Source organism: Talpa occidentalis, unplaced genomic scaffold (genome assembly GCF_014898055.3).
Source record: "Talpa occidentalis isolate TD23 unplaced genomic scaffold, MPIMG_talOcc4v2.1 talOcc4.14, whole genome shotgun sequence".
In the NCBI taxonomy this organism is placed as follows: domain Eukaryota; kingdom Metazoa; phylum Chordata; class Mammalia; order Eulipotyphla; family Talpidae; genus Talpa; species Talpa occidentalis.
Genome location: NW_023601433.1, coordinates 50,199,409 through 50,214,762, shown reverse-complemented (window position 1 = coordinate 50,214,762; position 15,354 = coordinate 50,199,409). Strand labels below are relative to the sequence as shown.

Genomic DNA, 15,354 nt, shown 5'->3' with positions numbered 1-15,354 from the left:
GTCTCCCTGTCTTCCCTTCTGTATATACTCTACCTATGACTCTAAAAGCCAATCACGGTTTGAGAGGTCAACTGAAGGAGTTGGCTTGACTGCCAGTGTGGAACAGGAGAGAGGGCCCCGGAAACCGAGACGCTATTTTTCTCCTGGTGAAAGTAGGAAAACTTCTGAGAGATTTAGAACTCAACCTATAACCTCAGCAGAACGAAAGGAATCGGATAGGTAGGCGTGTGTACGTGTAGTTCCATGGTCTAGGAACTGAAAAGAAATCATACGGGATTTTTACAACAATGATGGTTTTGATGCTAATTAAACGGAATGTAGTTATTCCACAATTCTTTATTCTAATCTGTAAGGGATCATTACTTGGCTGGTATTAATGTATTCTTAAAGACCCTTGACCATTACAACAGATGATGCAGGTTTAAAATGTACTAAGAAGGTAAGAAGAAGAAAACATTATTTGTCTTTATTTGAAGTTTTAGTGTTTTATTCCCATGTTAAATCAGAATCTAAATTGAGTATGCACCAGATTTTACAGTGAAAATAAGGGATTTTATATTCATTTTATAGGTTGCTTGTTGTATTTGAGTTTTATATTATCAGATTGATGCACAGAAATAATAAGGCTCATCTAAAAAATTATCACTATTGTTTAAAAAGTTATACTTGACCCTGGTTTTTCCTCAAGGGGTGTGTACTTGGTTGGGTTGTGTGCACACTTAATCCACAGTGTCCACTAACAACTGTACATGCACAGTCACAACTAGAATCACTACCAGGATGATGTTCTTTGAAGAGAATATAATGTTTTTTAATTTTACCTTAAATATTGTGTTCTGTTTGAATCTTCTCCCACCAGCTAATTTTTTGTTGTTATTATTTGGTATTGTGTTTTGCAGGTCTACTTCAAAATCAGAAATGCCAATGACTGAAGGCAAGTAATTTTCCTTTTTCTTCTTTGTCATCTCACCCACCTCAGATTTAAATAATATGATGTTTGCTTTTTGAGAGAATGAGATTATGGCGCATGACACTTTCTTTCTTTTCTGCAGCTTTTCTGCAACTTTTTTGTCTGTGACTATAATAAAATCTAGGTGAAATTTTTCAGATGTGTGTTTGCTTAGTTTTGAGAGTTAAGGAATTGGAGTGAACAATATGAAAACAATTGATTTAAACCAAATAAGCAGGTTTTTCTTGTTACTGCTGCTATTTAACAACAGTAAAGAATTCTCTTCCATAAATTCTATTCTTAAATCTCAAATTTTCAAATATTATGGTAGAAAATTACTGATAAGACAGATTTGTTTGGTTAATTGCAATGGAAATCAGCACCTTTTCATTGAAAAGTTGAGCCAAAGGGAAAAATATTGCCAATTTTGTAATTTTATTACTTCTAATTTGTAATTCTTAATATATCTATTTTGTAATTTTTACTGCATCTATTTATTTAGTGTAATAAAATATTGCCAATATTGTAATATTTAGTATAGCCTTCAGATATTCAAAGGTTTTCCAGGTCTGCCTTGGGATACTTTTCAGAGACTTAACCTACATTTTCTTATAATGTTCCGTTCTGATTTTGTGACTTTTCACAGATGAAGAAAAGGTGGATGAACGAGCCAAGCTAAGTGTTGCTGCCAAAAGGCTGCTGTTCAGGGTAAGGTGTGCTGAGGGCCCTGTGGAGAATTCTTGGGGCAGGGGTCCCACTGTTCTGCATGCTTCCTGTACCTGACCCTCTGCCCACCACCTTCCTTGGGCCTTCCTGGGCTTCTCTGTGCCCTTAGCTGGTGTGACAATAGCTGACACAGCACGAGTATGCACTTCTGATAGTGACACATGCCTCTCAGGGGCCTGCTGGGGGGAACAGAAAGGATATTTGCTGCCCCCATTTCCCTTCCTCAAATTTATAAGGATTCTACAATACATCTCATTTTAGGAATTGGAAAAGTCCTTTGATGAGAAAAATGTTCCCAAGCGACGCTCAAGAAATGCGGCTGTGGAGCAAAGGCTTCGCCGCCTGCAGGACAGATCCCACACCCAGCCTGTCACCACCGAGGAGGTGGTCATCGCCGCCACGTAAGTCTCCCTCCTGGCCTCCCGGCCATGGCTGTAATGTTGTTTTTAAAAAAGATTTGAGGACTTCTCTAAGTAAAAATGAGGTGATCGGGAGATTGTTTAATTGGAAGCCACAGAGAAGTTGATATTTAGGGATTTTTCTTAAAATTTCTCTGAACTTTGCAACGAGAGATACCTAGGTATCTCCTAAAGAGGAATTTTGTTTAATTATTTTTCCCCTGTGCCTTTTTAAAGTATTCCTTGTGATGTGAAATTTAAAACATGAAAGAAGAGGGATTAATTTTGCGAATCCCATATAATCACACCCACTGTCAACCACCATCGACTCAGGCCAGTGCTGCTCCCCAGCTGCCCTGCCCCTTCCCTGTTTATCCCACATTATTTTCAAACAAAACCCAGATATCGTTTCATCCATAAATATTTTTACATATATATGTATCTCAAAAAGGTGTTATATTTTTTTTTTTTGTCACCAAGGAAAATTTTTTGGCTAATTACAAGTTTGATGGTTTTCCAAACTACAGGAAATCAATTTTGAACAGTATGTGCCAGTATGTTCAAAATGAATTTCCCAAAGTAATTCATTCAAAGATAATGAATTTCATCAGGTGAAGACTAATATGAGTTCTTTGAACATTGTTTTTGTGCTTCCCAGGGACACAGACACACACACATCCTGGAAAAAATAAGTTCATCTCATCCAGGATTATTGATTCCTAAGAGGCTTTATATTTTGGCCTGCACCTTTGAGCGTACTGTTAGATCATTGCCTTCAATTCCTTCTCTAGTTGTTCTCAACTTCTTGGTGATTGTGGATAAGCACATCTTGTATTCGTTAAGAACACTTAGTAAATCAGTTTGCTTGTTTTTTGCTTTTTGAATACAAGGCAGCTACCCTGGGACCAAAATTGTAAATAATCAAAAATGACCACTTTATAAACCTCACTAAATCCACTCTGAAATACTTAGAAATTATATAGAGGACACTGATTTATTAAAAAAATAAAAAGATTGAGAACAACACTGTATAGTGTGGGCCTAATCTACTGATTTGCTGATTCTTGATGTTAGCTTTTTTGAGAATTATTTTTATAAACTAGGCATTTATTCTGAAGACAGAAATTCCTTTCCAAGCGCAAAACCTATTCTTACCCCGTTTACTTTGGGATAAGCCTCTGTCTCTTCTTTCCTAAGTTTGTAATTACTTTTCAAGTTCTTTTTGTGATGTTCCCAAAGTAATTAGCAAACAGTTTTGTTAAAATATTTTGATTTAACATTTTTGAACTGAAAATTTTGCTTTCCTTAATGCTTCTTTTCTTCTCTCTCCTTATGAATGTTCCTTCTTTGGCAATTGCTTTTAAAGTGAACCTATCCCTGCTTCGTGCTCTGTGGCCACCCACCCTGTAATGGCAAGACTTCCCTGTCCCACTATAGCTAAGAGCACTGTGCAGCCTGCCAGGTACCGTTAAGAACAGCTGCATGCAGCACCGAGAGCAAAGGCTCTAGAAGGCAGATGCGTCTTAAAATCTTGAATGCCTTTCTCGTTTGTTTGATAACAAGTCGGTGCAATGAGTTGTTCCGGGAATGCATGGCATTTTGTTTTATCACTGATAACTTCATAGGGGCCTGCATGAGAAAATACTTCACCCACCTACTTACTGAGTATTGCCACTGGGATCACACTAACTCACTTATCCATTTGTTTTGCTATTGTCTTTCATAATCATGACATCCCAGAGTAATTTCATTCTTCATCTAAAATATTAGCACTTAATAAAGACTAATAGAAAAATGGGCATTAACATGAATGTTGAAATTCTGATATGTACAGTTTTTAAAAAATTCTTGTAAGCACAAATACATGTTAAAAACAATCCCATTTCTAATGGTTAGTGAGACAATGCCATTTTATTTTTGGATTGGGACAACAGGACTTTATAGTACCTGAGCTTAGGTATTTTACTGTTGTGTCTTAAAATTATGACCTTAAAGCATGTAAATTGTTTCTCTATTTTATCGATATGGGTCAAAGCACAAAGTCTAAAAATAAGATGAAAAGAAATGACAGTGAATAAATAAAGCTGACACAGCCCACAGCAGGGACCTCTTTGGGGGAAGTAGGTTGCCATTACTCCCAGTTGGTCATGAAAGCTCAGGAAAGCCACCAAGACTCAGGTTGCTTTACTGCCATCCTCATTATACCCTGCAACACTGACACGGCTCTTTCATCTGCAACAACTTGTAAATTGGTGATTAGTTGGAGTCAAGGCAAAATCTACCTTTTACTGGACTTGAGAACTGGATTTGCCACTGTTAGAAGGTACATTGTCTTGACCCTTCCAGAATTCACAGTAGCCATCTAACCTGAAAACTTTCATCTCTACCTGGAAATTGGAGGGATTTGTCATCACCTGACATTTCCCTCATATTTTTACAAGTCACTGGGAGTTATAAATTTAAGTACCTTTTCAAAAACTGACAGAAGCCTATGAGAAAACACTAGCCTGAAGAAGTGAAAGAATCTCTAAAATTAAACCCACTTGTATTTAATAAGTAAAAATCAAAACTGTTTTGGGAGAATGTTTTGACAGACTGACTATATTATTTTCTAGGTATTTAAAATAAAAAGGCCACCTTCTGAGTCACATTTTCAGTTAATGTCTAAATAAATCATAGGTAATGCTTTAGTCTTACTGATTATTGATATTAGCAAGACAACTTCTCTCCCTAAGATAAGCTATATCCGAGCCAACTTCAATTTCTTAAACAGAATATACAATTTTTAGAAATAATTCAGAGCTAAAAATCTCTTTGTGAAATTGGTAAAATTAGTGTCTCCAGTCTACTCTGCCCTTCACTGCCTTATTTAATAACAAGCAACTACTACACCTGTCTTAAATGTAAGGGGGAAAGGTACTTATCAGAAGTGACACTTGGAAAAAAATGTCTAAAACCAGTGGTGGGCTTTTGTTTGTTTTTATCTGCCACTGACTTTATAAACCTTTCAGATTACAGGCATCTGCTCATCAAAAGGCTTTAGCCAGAGAGCAGGCAAACGAGGGCAGAGACTCTGCTGAACAAGGTGAACCTGATTCCTCAACTCTAAGCCTAGCAGAGAAGTTGGCCTTGTTTAACAAATTGTCCCAGCCAGTCTCAAAAGCTATTTCTACCCGAAACAGAATAGACGTGAGGCAGAGGAGAATGAATGCACGCTATCAAACTCAGCCGGTCACGCTGGTAGAGGTGGAACAGGTGGGTGCACTGTAATCTGATTTGAGTGTACATGGATGTTCTTAAAATGTGGAAGCATAGTGTTATGCTTAGATTAATGATAAAATTAAAGTGATCCACCTATGAACTCTTCCCTGTACTTGATTTGGTAATAACTTGATTCCATAGAAAGATTACCAAACCAAGTATGTGTCTCTTTTCTTGTTTTCATAATTTGCTTGCTAAAATCATCTGGAGCGAGTCCATTTTGTAAGAAAACTTGTATACACTACCAGCTTTTTGCCCAGATGACTCTGAATAATAAGATGCATTATGTAACTATGTCTAAGATTGATTCCCTGATGAGCAGTGAAATTGCACCAAACGTAGTATTTCCATCTGTCAGTTCATAAGCCAAGAATTATATAGGCAGTGTTTCTATATCAGTTTTTTACTATGTTTAACTGTGTCCTCCCAGGTGCAGAGTGGGAAGCTCATCCCTTTCTCACCTACTGTGAACACATCTGTGTCCACCATAGCATCAACAGCTACTCCGATGTATGCAGGGGATCTTCGGACAAAGCACTCTATGGATGACCAAACAAGTTCCACTGACTATAAGTTTCCTTCTTCGACAGAAAATTCAGATACTCCAGTTCGAGTTGCTCAGAAATCCCAGGCCCGGCAGCCTTCTGTAGAGTGTACTGGGAGCAAAGGGATGTTGAGAGAATTTGGAGAGACAGAAAGCAAGAGAGTGTGGTCTGGTGGAGATGGAGGTGTGCAAAAGTACGGGTCCTTTGAGGACACAGAGTCCTCTCACATTGTCTTCAACAGAGTTCAGGAAGGAGACAGTCAGAAAGAACCTAGACATGCTGCTCTCCGAAAGGGAAGCCTAGAGTTGGCTGGTCCTCCCATTGCCAATGTTGCTGATGAACTGAAGGAATTTTCCACTGCTAAAAGCATTTCCCAAGGGAATCTAGACCTGAAGGACAGACAGCCCTTTGAAGAGAAGGCAGACATGGAGAGTATCTCACACAGGAGGTTTTCGCTAAGAGGTGAGTTAATACTGCTACTAAAGTGTGAGAAAAAACTGGGTTTTTAGTAGCAGCTTGATTGACTGTATGTGTTTGTGAATGTTTTCATCTAAATTATGAAGACTGTTTATAGCTAGCGTTAATTGAAAGTACATTATGGGTCCTGCTCTCCCCCAGACTTTTCTTCCTCTTAAATCTGAATTGTACAGTAGGTTAACACATTTTTTTCAGCAATAAAAATACAGGAAAATCTTTCACACATCTTGATAAGGTTTTTGATGACTTCGGTGCATTAGCTCTCACAAAGGCTTGTAAACTGCCAGCTCGGTTTGGCCCTTTTGCAAGCCCATGACCTCAAAGGTCCAGACCTCAAAGGTCTGGGTAAAGCCCAGTAAATAAGCACTTGAACCCTGGTCTCTAGATTGCCAGACTCCTTACATTCCTCTTATGCAGACTAGCAAGGGCTTCTCTTCCTACACTTACATAAATGATGGTGTGTAAGTTATAATATTGGTTTTAGTTTGTGAATCTGGCACATTTAAAATGTAACAGTATTGGGCCTCCCCGGTGGCGCAGCGGTTGAGCACTGGGTTGCGAAGCTGCCCGCGGCCTCTGCGGTGCCGGTTCGATCCCCGGCTGCTCCCCGGCCACCAGAGGAGGGTCCCACACGGCGCGCAGACCTCTCCTGCTGCCCGCTGCTCCCCCCAGCAGTGTACTTCGGTCCTTCTGCCTGCTCTGCTCCCCGCTCTGGCTCTGGTGAATTCTCTCACCCTCCCGCGCTTCTGACTGTACCCAGTGCTTGTATAAACAAAACAAACAAACAAACAAATAAATAAAAACATGCCTCTATAAAAAAAAAAATGTAACAGTATTGTTTTAGAGAAGTAGAAACCTTCAGTAGTATGTAGTTAAAGCTAGCTTCCTGTGTCTTGCTCTTAGGAAAAGATTAATTGTCCCAAAATAACTTGCTGTGTGGAGCAACCCACTGGGAAATTTGGTTTTCTCACATGACAGTGATTTGCATAAATCTGAGTGGATTGGGTAGCCCGCCATGTGTCCCCCTCCCCCAGATTGAACTCCAAGTGCAGGACTGTTGGGGTGGGGGTGAGTAGCTGGAAGAATGTTGCCTGGAGGAGTATGTGCTGACCTTGCTCCTTTCCTTTCCAGCAGCAGAGTTTGGGGATCCTACTTATGAGCAGACAGACACAGCTTCTGGGAAAAGTGTAGTTCAAACCACAACATCCGTGTCCTGGAAGCAGCAAGATCCTTCAGAACAAGCACAGGAGAAACCCTATAAGAATCCATGTGCAATGTTTGCTGCCGGAGAGATCAAAGCATCAGCCATGGAAGGCATCCTTGATTCACCCAGCAAAACCATGTCAATTAAAGAAAGGTAATAAAATTTAATGATTCAAAAGTAATAAAATTAGGGGGAAGTTTATGCTTCTCTTTTAAAAATAATCTGAGTAATAGACCAAAAAGAAAAAAAAAAAGAAGAATTCAACTCCCTAAGGAGATGTGCTGTTATACTAGAGGTATTGTGGGAAGTTAAGGCATCTGAGTGTGACCTGATTTTCACCCCAGTGCTTGGTTTGGTGACAGTGGAGAAGTGCCCATTCCAGATTCAGATGAAGAAACAAGCATAGACTTTAACTTGTCTCATCTGTTTGCAGTTCCATTTTCTTTTTTATATTAAATTCTTTGATTATCCAATGATGTGAGCAGAGGTTTTAGCTCCTTCCCTTTCAGATACACATGGTTTCAAAGAGAATGCATACACTGCTTGTGACTCTTTATCAGTGTAAAATATATATAGAAGGAATGCAGATAAATTCATAGTTATGCTATGAATCTTTGGGATTAGAATTTTTAAGTTTTGTTTATTTTATGGAAAATAAAATGGATGACTGAATTGCATTTAGAAAGTTTACTACTGGGTAGTAGCTGTGAAAGATCACATCTGAGTGTCAAATAACACTCTACCCTCATTTTATCCAAAACGATGAAGGATTGAGAGGATATGTTTAAATGGGATAGATACGAAGAATCAGAGCTAAACATTTCAGGTTGTATTTTCCTTGTTAACCTTCCTCCCTTTGAATTAAGTAGCAAAAAATGTAATAATTATAGGAAGATTGGGTGAGAAAGGTCTCATTGACTTCGTGGTATGCTTGAAAATATTTCCACCATTCATTCTGTGTGTTTTTGTCCACCTGGATTCTTCTTGGGCATCTGCACTACTTAAAAGTTTTATTCTGGGGGCCTCCCTGGTGGCACAGGAGGTTGAACACAGCGCTATGAAGCTGTCTGCAGCCTCTGCAGTGCCGGTTCGCTCCCCACCAGCTGCAGAGATACTCACATGGCGCAGCAGACCTCTCCTGTATCGCCCGCTGCTCCCCTCAGCAGTGTATTTCAATCAGTCTGCCTGTTCTGTTCCCTTTTCTGTCTCTGGTGAATCCTTTCACCCTCCCACACATCTGGCCTGTACCCTGGTTCTTGTATAAATAAAACAAATCTTAAAAAAAAAAAGTTTTACTCTGGAAGATCCTGGCCATTCTTACTGTTCTGGACACGTTTAACTACCTGAGACTATTTATAAAGCCTCAATGAAAATTCTTCATTCTGCTTTTCAAATCAAGCTTTTGCATATTATTCATAAAATACTAAATAGATGGGGACTTTTTCAACTGAAAAATTAGTAAGATCATTAAATCTTAGTTTCTTTTGCCCTACTTAAATTTCACGATAAATTAGATATGCTGGATGAGGCAAAGGTAGAGGAATCCTAGGCAGAAGCTAGAGGACACAGTGAGGTCTTGAATCAGAGAAACACTCTGCTCCTGGTGGAAACCTGGGGCAGAGTTTGTTTTCAGAGACTATTGATGCCTGGTTAGGTGAGAAGGAAGAGATACCATTTACGTAAATTAATGATAAGTGTGACTTGCACACCAGGTCTGATTTTTTTTTTGTACATCAAAAATATTCCTGGGATAAAATTCCCTGGAGAATATATACCCTCCCCTTTTTTAGGGACTTTCAAAGGAGATTCCCCAACTTTGGATATATTCTATCTATTGGGACTCATGACTTTTATAAAGTTTTCTATTTATCCACTGTGTAATAATTCTTTATTTTCCCATTTTTGGAAAATTTTAGTTTATCTGTATCTCTTTGAAAGCAGTTTTAGTCCTACTGTAGAATCCTCACTTTTGAAGGTGGGAGATACTGTAATCGTACAGGTTTTTATCGTGAGCTGTTTGCGTATCTGTCTGAGGAATTCAAGATGGCTGTACGGTTTCTGGGAACGGCTGCAAGAGTGTTCCCAGTCACATGTGCACATTTGCGCCTTCTGGCTAGGAGGAGACAGAGCTGCTCACTGTCTGAGAGACTGCTGACCCTGGGAGTGAGGAATGCTTGTTAAATAGTCAGCTATTCAGCTTGTTAAAGTACAAGTTTAAGAAAAGTTGAGGGATACTTTAGAGTTCTATTTATAAAAAATTATGTTAAGGATAAAACATATTGCCAGCCATCTCTCCCCCTTAATAGTACTTTCATTGTTATTTGCTGAAAATAACAAAACTACCTATCTCTACAATACATCTGTGATAAATTTTTTCTTAGTGGATCTCATTTTTTCTTAGGGATCTTAGTGGATCCCTCCCTCTGTTCTAATAAAATAATGAAGTTTGACCTATTTAAAATAGAAATGCTCTTTCATATATTCATTTGGGCTATACTTTTTTTGGGGGGGGTCACAAATAAAATATAACTTTTAAGTCTTATCAGACTTTTTCTTACCTCAGTTTACCAAAGGCAGGGTTTAGTTCTGATATCCCTCAGGGCCATGCTATGAAAAGAATTGACATCTACCCTGGGACTGGTCTTCCCCTAGCACTTGTGAGTGGTGTGGTGGTCACAGGTTCAAAGTAGTGTTTGAGCATCTATCATATTTGTTCTAGCTCTAAGATACTGATGGGAGGCAGAAACTCTAGCTAGGAAGCAGTAGTACACAAATTTTGCTCTCCTTCTGCATTCATTTTCTTAATTCACATGTCTCGGAGTGGCTTGTTTCAGATTTTGCTTTTACTTTCACATTTTAGATTGAGAAGGAGAGACTGGGTTTTGCAGATTACTTCATTTCTTCTACATAGCTGCCACCCTGAGGCTGTTTCTGCGTTTCTTCAACCTGTGCCTCCATCTCTGTCTTACTCAGAGCTGGAATATGTTGAGTCTTCCCCTCTGGGGACCAGAGGGTCTTGTACAGCCCTGGACATTTTGCCTGTACTATCTCATTAGTTCTGAAGACAGCTCTTAGAAAGAGGCAATGCTGTCCCCATTTTGTAGATGTAAACCAAGACACAGAAAAGTATAACAGAGAAAAGTATAACTGACTGAGAAATTAGAGGAAAGCCTCAACATATTCCTCTTTTCAAATGTTTGATGCTCAAGGAAGCATATCTAAAATTTCCTTTTCTTTTTTCATCTTTTTCTGACAACTAGAATGTCAAGATTGAACCATAAGTAGCATGAAACTTAGGATACAATTTACTTTTTTCCACCAAATTAATAAAATAATGGTTTCATAACTTTCTAAATGACTGGTTTTAAATTGTACCTGTTTAGGGACTTATTTTGAAAAGCATTGTTTATCGAATAATTTTTAATTTATTAAGGGATGAAGTCTCTCATACCTCATTAAAAGTATACCAGACTTGGGCGCTGCTCCCCTCAGCAGTGTACTTCGGTCCTTCTGCCTATTCTGTTCCCCGCTCTGGCTCTGGTGAATTCTCTCACCCTCCTGCGCTTCTGACTGTACCCAGTGCTTGTATAAATAATAAATAAATAAATCTTTAAAAAAAAAAAGTATACCAGACTTTTAGAAATCTTACTTCCACAGTTAGAGAAATAGTTGCATCTGTTCTTTCATATTTGAGGGAAAAGATTATTTTTTAAAATATTCTTTTTTTTTAAGATTTATTTATTTATTTATACAAGCACTGGGTACAGTCAGAAGCGCAGGAGAGTGAAAGGATTCACCAGAGTCAGAGCGGAGAGCAGAGCAGGGAGTCTGATGAAGTACACTGCTGAGGGGAGCAGCGGGTGGCAGGAGAGGTCTGTCCCACCATGTGGGACCCTCACCCGGTAGCCGGGGATCGAACTGGCACTGCAGAGGCTGCAGGCAGCTTCACAACCCAGCGCTCAACTGCTGCGCCACTGGGGAGGCCCAAAAGATTATTTTAAAAAGGCAAAAGAACCACAGCCTTTTACTTTGGTCAGTTGATATAAAGACTTAGTTCAACTCCTGGAATGTTGAAGAACCTACCCCCATGCCTCTTGCCAGCCTGCAGAATTGTCTTATAGGGGCTGACTGGGGTCTCCCTACATTCCAAAAAGCCCTCCTCAATCCACTCTTCTGCTCTATACACAGCCAGAGACGGTGTCCATGCTTCCCCAACAGACTCTAGGTTCTTACTTTGTGTCTGGGAGATTTCAGCCGCTAATGGTCTCCAGGTTTAATGTAATAATTAAAGATAGAGGTGTCATTTTTTTTATTTGTTTTGTTTTGTTTTTAAAGATTTATTTATGTATTCAAGAGCTGGGGGGTAGGCCAGAGGTGCAGGGCCGAGGGGGTGGGGGGGAGGAGGATTCACCAGAGACAGAGTGGGCCGCAAAACAGGCAGATCTACTGAAATACACTGCTGAGGGGAGCAGCGGGCGAGATAGGAGAGGTCTGCTGCACCATGTGGGTCACCTCCCTGGCCGACCAGGGAATTGAACTCATACTACAGTGATTGGCAATAGCTTGATTGCACTGTCTTTAACCCCTATGCCACCAGGAAGGCCCCTCATTTCTTTGTTACCTGCACTTTTGAATTTTGCTCTGTCCTCATTAATGGATAAAGAAAATGTGCTATACTCAATAGAATATTACTCAGCTATTAAAGAAATGAATCCTTGCCTTTTATAATGGCATGGATAGAACTCGAGGTGATTAGACCAGGTAAAACACTATGACCAAATGATTTCACTCATTTGTGGAATTTAAATAGCAAAAAAACCACAAAAAAAACCCAGGCCTTCCCGGTGGCGCAGCAGTTGAGCGCTGGGTTGTGAAGCTGCCCGCAGCCTCTGCAGGGCCGGTTCGATCCCCAGCTGCTCCCTGGCCACTGGAGGAGGGTCCCGCATGGCGCACAGACCTCTCCTGCCACCCACTGCTCCCCTCAGCAATGTACTAAGGTCCTTCTGCCTGCTCTGCTCCCCGCTCTGGCTCTGGTGAATTCTCTCACTTTCCCGCGCTTCTGACTGTACCCAGTGCTTGTATAAGCAAATTAATAAATCTTTAAAAAAAAAAAACCCTGGCAAAACACAAAAAATTAACTCTTGGGCTCAGTGAAAAATACAGTGGTTGCCAGAGGGGGAGGGGAAATAGGATAACTCTAGAACTTTGTGGTGGAGGCTGTGAGATATATACACATACACAGATGTGAAACTGTGCACCCGAAAGTTATACAGTATCGTAAATCAATGGTAGACCAATAAAACTGTGTTAAAAAATAAAAAGACATATGAGTTCTCTCCTCCAGCCTGAAAACTAGCCAAAGGCAAAGGATCTTATATGAGTGCTAATCAGTGGTGTTCAGCCCTATCTGAAATCTGTGTGGTGCCTGTGAGTCTCTGAAAAATAAAGGGAGAATTTTAAAGGGAGAAGAAAAAATATACTTAAAGTTAGGGACATGCAGTTTGCCTGTCTCCTATTTGACCTAGCCCTGCCTGCTCTGAGCTTGTAGAACTTGTTCTAATCAAGCAGGGCTCTTCAAGCAGGGCCACTGAAACAGTCACCTAAGGCCTGTCTTCCTGCTGGAAAGTGTGGGTTGTGGTGAGAAGGGAAGATGCTTTGCTGGCAGCCTGGCGAGCACACATCATGGTGGCCCTGGGCCAGGCCCGGGGTTAATAGGCTAACACAGCACCAGTCACTGGGTTCTCAGTCTCAGACTAAGCAGATGCCCAGGCTTTCAACATCACAGCCCTGCAAATAGCACTTGGATTTGGCAGATGTTGAAAGCACTGAGAGCTGTTTGAATTGCATAGGCAGTAATTTATGTCATGTGATGGACTGACATTCACTGTCAGTGAATGGCACAGCAGTCTGGTGAGACAGGAGGGTCCTGAGATTGCAGGAGAAAAGAAAGGTCTCCCCATCCTCAGCTTGTTGAACATCAAGTAGGAAAGCTAAAGGGACAGGACAAATATATTGCCATTTCAGCGCATGTTATTTTAAGTTATCCATCATTTGCACTCTGTCTGCTAGGGCTGGGTCCAAGTGCCATGTGGGCGCATTTGAAGCGCAGTTTCTTCCATATTATTTTGGTTACTCTGTAGTCTTTGGAAGTCCCTGGTGATGACCTTGCCAACACATCCAGAAGCAAGATGTGAGTTCTTAGGATGGAGGAATTCTTTGAAGGCCATCCAAGGGGAAAAAACATTATAAGAAAACCAGAATATCACTGTTCGTGAAACATTAGGGCAAAAATGTGTCTGGTCAGCTAGCACACTGATGCAATGAAACAAGCCAGGCTCTGGGAGGCATATTTCCCTGCCCCAATAACGTGCAGTATGACCTCAGCCAGAGAAACCCTTGGCCTGTGCATGCTCCTATTCCTTGCCTCTCAGATTGGGAATAACAGTATCCAGTTTCTTGGAGGTCCCTGTGCAAATCAACAGAGTATAAAGTGAACTATAAAGTAATTACAGATTCCACAATTTGGTTTCTTCTAAGTCAGTTTTACATTCCTCAAAGCAGCCACCAGGGAAACCATATGATTATTTAGATGATGTTGTCATGGCTCCAAACATTTGGGAGCTGCTTTGTGAGATGATCTTCAAAGACTATAGCACATTATTTTTAATACACCCAACTCATGAGGAAGAATTTTATTTTTTCAATTCACCCCAATCATTTGGATTCCAATCAGATTAAAAAGATGGGTAGTCAGAATGAATAACTTGTGGTCTGAGTCAAAGGGGGAAAGACAGGAACTGGTTCTGAGGCCAGTTTGCAAGGAGAATATCAATGAGATGAATGTCTCTCTTTATAAGATGATGAATTAAAAATACTCCTTCACTGGGGCATAAAAGTATGCTTACTTTATGAAGGTCTTATTTGTAGCCACTTTGAAACCTTTGAAATCTCTACTGCAGCTTGCAAGTACTAATTGTCTTTTAATGACTTAATTGTGTTATTATTTTCTCTTACTAGAATAAAACTAGCTCACTTAGAATAATTGGAGGAATGATAAATGTTAGTCATTATGTAGTCTAAAATTCAGATGAAAACATTTAAAGGAACTTAGAATTTGTTTTCAAGTACATGAACTAGAATGCTGATGTCAAACATCAGAGGTTGTAGGACTTAGGGCCAAATGGATCCTTGAGCCAAATGAGGCCACTCTTAGTAAGATATTGACTTCAGTTTCCAATATGTAAGAGTCCCCTCCCCCCCCAACCAAGCACTTCTCTAATATCAACTGGGTTTCCTACAGTTCAAATCTGACATTATCTGCCTGGAAATAGTAAGCCCAGGTTAAGGGCTTGGTCCTACAAGATTGTCCCCGCTTCAGATACCTATCACAAGTCCAGATTATCACCTGTGCTTCTGACTGACTAGCTGTAGATCAGAGGTTCCAGTGACCCCCTCCAAGGTTTTGATTAATTATTTGCTAGAGGGCCTCCCCGGTGGCGCAGCGGTTGAGCATTGGGCTGCGAAGCTGCCCGGAGCCTCTGCAGCACCGGTTCAATCCCCGGCCGCTGGGTGAGGGTCCCACATGGCACTCAGACCTCTCCTGCCGCCCGCTGCTCCCCTCAGCAGTGTACTTCGGTCCTTCTGCCTGCTCTGCTCTCCGCTCTGATTCTGGTGAATTCTCTCACCCTCCCGCACTTCTGACTGTACCCAGTGCTTGTATAAATAAATAAATAATTCTTTAAAAAAGAAAATTATTTGCTAGAGTTGCTCACAGACCTCCAAGAAATGTTTTAC

The 15,354-nt window shown here is 40.4% G+C and overlaps 1 protein-coding gene across 9 annotated transcripts in view; it reads left to right on the top strand.

Annotated features, from left to right (window-relative positions):
• The window catches only part of SVIL (supervillin), an 80,930-nt gene that overhangs the window by 19,370 nt on the left and 46,206 nt on the right, over positions 1-15,354 (top strand). For 5 of the 9 annotated variants that reach the window (XM_037510503.2, XM_054695042.1, XM_037510507.2 and 2 more), the window contains 6 exons: positions 900-934; positions 1,596-1,657; positions 1,937-2,076; positions 5,085-5,328; positions 5,765-6,341; positions 7,488-7,713. In XM_037510503.2, the coding sequence (XP_037366400.1) occupies positions 900-934; positions 1,596-1,657; positions 1,937-2,076; positions 5,085-5,328; positions 5,765-6,341; positions 7,488-7,713 (1,284 nt within the window). Of the gene's footprint in view, positions 1-48; positions 220-899; positions 935-1,595; positions 1,658-1,936; positions 2,077-5,084; positions 5,329-5,764; positions 6,342-7,487; positions 7,714-15,354 lie in introns of all 9 variants that reach the window. The other 4 variants (XM_037510500.2, XM_054695041.1, XM_037510502.2 and 1 more) reach the window with 2 other exon arrangements.